The sequence below is a fragment of the Oncorhynchus mykiss genome, chromosome 8 (assembly GCF_057628025.1).
Source record: "Oncorhynchus mykiss isolate SJ-2025 chromosome 8, ASM5762802v1, whole genome shotgun sequence".
In the NCBI taxonomy this organism is placed as follows: Eukaryota; Metazoa; Chordata; class Actinopteri; order Salmoniformes; family Salmonidae; genus Oncorhynchus; species Oncorhynchus mykiss.
The window spans coordinates 43,730,483-43,733,869 of NC_143029.1; the positions used below are offsets into that span (position 1 = coordinate 43,730,483).

At 45.9% G+C, this 3,387-nt stretch overlaps 1 protein-coding gene across 1 annotated transcript; it reads right to left on the reverse strand.

Annotated features, from left to right (window-relative positions):
• Positions 1-448: 448 nt before the first annotated feature.
• LOC149981656 (uncharacterized) lies at positions 449-1,405 on the reverse strand. The gene has a single exon (XM_090183029.1). The coding sequence runs from the start codon at positions 1,403-1,405 to the stop codon at positions 449-451; it is 957 nt and encodes a 318-aa protein (XP_090039155.1).
• Between the last annotated feature and the right edge of the window lie 1,982 nt (positions 1,406-3,387).

Consider the following 3,387-nt stretch of genomic DNA (forward strand, 5'->3'; position numbering starts at 1 on the left):
TTGAAATTTGCTATTGTAAATGTTAGCAACACCTCCGCCTTTGCGGAATGCACGGGGGATATGGTCACTAGTGTAACCAGGAGGTGGGGCCTCATTTAGCACAGTAAATTCATCAGGCTTTAGCCATGTTTCAGTCAGGCCAACACATCAAGATTATGATCAGTGATTAGTTCATTGACTATAATTGCCTTTGAAGTATAAGGGATCTAACATTAAGTAGCCCTATTTTGAGATGTGAGGTATCACGATCTCTTTCAATAATGACAGGAATGGAAGAGGTCTTTATCCTAGTGAGATTGCTAAGGCGAACACCGCCATGTTTAGTTTTGCCCAACCCAGGTCGAGGCACAGACACGGTCTCAATGGGGATAGCTGAGCTGACGACACTGACTGTGCTAGTGGCAGACTCCACTAAGCTGGCAGGCTGGCTAACAGCCTGCACCCAATTTCATTGTGAAGCTAGAGGAGTTAGAGCCCTGTCTATGTTGGTAGATAAGATAAGAGCACCCCTCCAGCTAGGATGGAGTCCGTCACTCCTTAGCAGGTCAGGCTTGGTCCTGTTTGTGGGTGAGTGCCAGAAAGAGGGCCAATTATCTACAAATTCTATCTTTTGGGAGGGGCAGAAAACAGTTTTCAACCAGCAATTGAGTTGTGAGACTCTGCTGTAGAGCTCATCACTCCCCCTAACTGGGAGGGGGCCAGAAACAATTACTCGATGCCGACACATCTTTCTAGCTGATTTACGCGCTGAAGCTATGTTGCGCATGGTAACCTCTGACTGTTTCATCCTAACATCGTTGGTGCCGACGTGGATAACAATATCTCTATACTGTCTACACTCGTCAGTTTTAGCTTTAGCCAGCACCATCTTCAGATTAACCTTAACGTCAGTAGCCCTGCCACCTGGTAAACAGTGTATGATCACTGGATGATTTGTTTTAAGTCTAATACTGCTGGTAAAGGAGTCGCCAATGACTAGGGTTTTCAATTTGTCAGAGCTAATGGTGGGAAGCTTAGGCGTCTCAGACCCTGTAACGGGAGGAGTAGAGACAAGAGAAGGCACGGCCTCAGACTCTGACTCAAGAATGAGCAACACTGGTTGAGCATTCGTACAGCATTTCCATCCAGAAGCCATGAGAAAGTTGTCCGGCTGCAGGGACCGTGCGAGTGGTTTTATACTAACGTTACTATCTGTACTTACTGGTGGCACAGACGCTGTTTCATCCTTTCCTACACTGAAATTACCCTTGCCTAACGATTGCGTCTGAAGCTGGGCTTGCATCACAGCTATCCTCGCCTTAAGGTGATCGTTCTCCTGGATATTATGAGTACAGCGACTGCAATTAGAAGGCATCATGTTAATGTTACTACTTAGCTTTGGCTGGTGGAGGTCCTGATGAACCATGTCCAGATAAAGCGTCCGGAGTGAAAAAGTTGAGTGAGGGAAAAACCAAAAATATAAACGGTAATTAAAAAGTAAACACTGTAAAGTTGTCAGGTAGCAAAGTAAGGTTGGCAACAAAACGCACAGCAACACGTAAACAAGTCTGCAAGTTGTGACCGGAAATGGCGTGGAGAATTGAACGGATTAACTTTCCAACAGGAAGACGGGCAATTCCAACAGAGAACTCTGACGACACACTGAGCGTAAATATATATCGATTGCAATGATTCCTGAATATCCAGAGAGTCCAGGGATGGGGATGGAGTGACATGCCTGTTGCTCCTGGTGACACACCTACTCTGGCAGATAACTCTGACAGAGGCGCTGTCCAAGGGGACAGAGAAACAACGACAGGAGAATGGGAAGGAGACTCCCTACCATCAACATCTCTGCACTCACATGGTCTTCCTAACAGACATTGGAAACCAGGACAGATGAAGAACGGTAGAATGACCTTGAAAGTAACAGTGGCAAACCTAGAAGAAATTGTAAAATCACCTCCCACTAGCATTTTACACCAACTAAGACAATGGCAAAACCACAAGAAAGTGGGTTGATGAAGAAAATCTGGACATCTGTTACCAACTGGGGAGGCTACAATGCAGAAACGACTCCTGAATCAAACATAGATTTTTTTTGAAAAGCAACAAAAAATGGCTGGTAGAAGTGGGCCAGCCAAAAAACATAGAATGGACAATTGTATACTTTGTTGCAAATCCCCCATGACAGGTAAATTAATAATACCTTAACCTGCAACGTTTGACGTTTGTGCAAATAGGCAAACTAGATGATGTTGTGAAATGTACCCAATTTTCTGTGCTGTGTGTCAAAAGGGTGACTGTCCCTTATGATTGGGATGAGAAATGTGTTTAAAGTAGACACATAGCATAACAGAATATAACCATGTACTCAATGTAACAGTTGCTGAATGACAAATTATGTTAGACCTTCTGAATATCTGTTCACCTAGACATGTATGGGTTTGTCCTTAATCCTACTTTTCATTATGATATAACAGTTGTAAGAGAGGTGTGTGCGAGGAAGGGTTTTATGTTTAGGTATCTTATTTAGAATGACATTGTAAGGGTTTATGAAGGTTACTTACCTTTTTGATTGTTTTATTATTTTCATATATTCTACATAACTGAGACTCGGTTTCAACCTTTAAGTCTTTACTGAAGACTCATCTCTTCAGCGGGTCATATGATTGAGTGTAGTCTGGCCCAGGAGTGTGAAGATGAACGGAAAGGCTCTGGAGCAACGAACCGCCCTTGCTGTCTCTGCCTGGCCGGTTCCCCTCTTTCCACTGGGATTCTCTGCTTCTAACCCTATTACAGGTGCTGAGTCACTGGCTTACTGGTTCTCTTCCATGCCGTCCCTAGGAGGGGTGAGTCACTTGAGTGGGTTGAGTCACTGACGTGATTTTCCTGTCTGGGCTGGCGCCCCCCCCCCCCCCCCTTGGGTTGTGCTGTGGCGGAGATCTTTGTGGGCTATACTCGGCCTTGTCTCAGGATGGTAAGTTGGTGGTTGAAGATATCCCTCTAGTGGTGTGGGGGCTGTGCTTTGGCAAAGTGTGTGGGGTTATATCCTGCCTGTTTGGCCCTGTCCGGGGGTATCATCGGATGGGGCCACAGTGTCTCCTGACCCCTCCTGTCTCAGCCTCCAGTATTTATGCTCCAGTAGTTTATGTGTCGGGGGGCTAGGGTCAGTTATATCTGGAGTTCTTCTCCTGTCTTATCCAGTGTCCTGTGTGAATTTAAGTATGCTCTCTCTAATTCTCTCTTTCTTTCTCTCTCTCGGAGGACCTGAGCCCTAGGACCATGCCTCAGGACTACCAGTCCACTTGGCCGTGCTGCTGCTCCAGTTTCAACTGTTCTGCCTGCGGCTATGGAACCCTGACCTGTTCACCGGACGTGCTACCTGTCCCAGACCTGCTGTTTTCA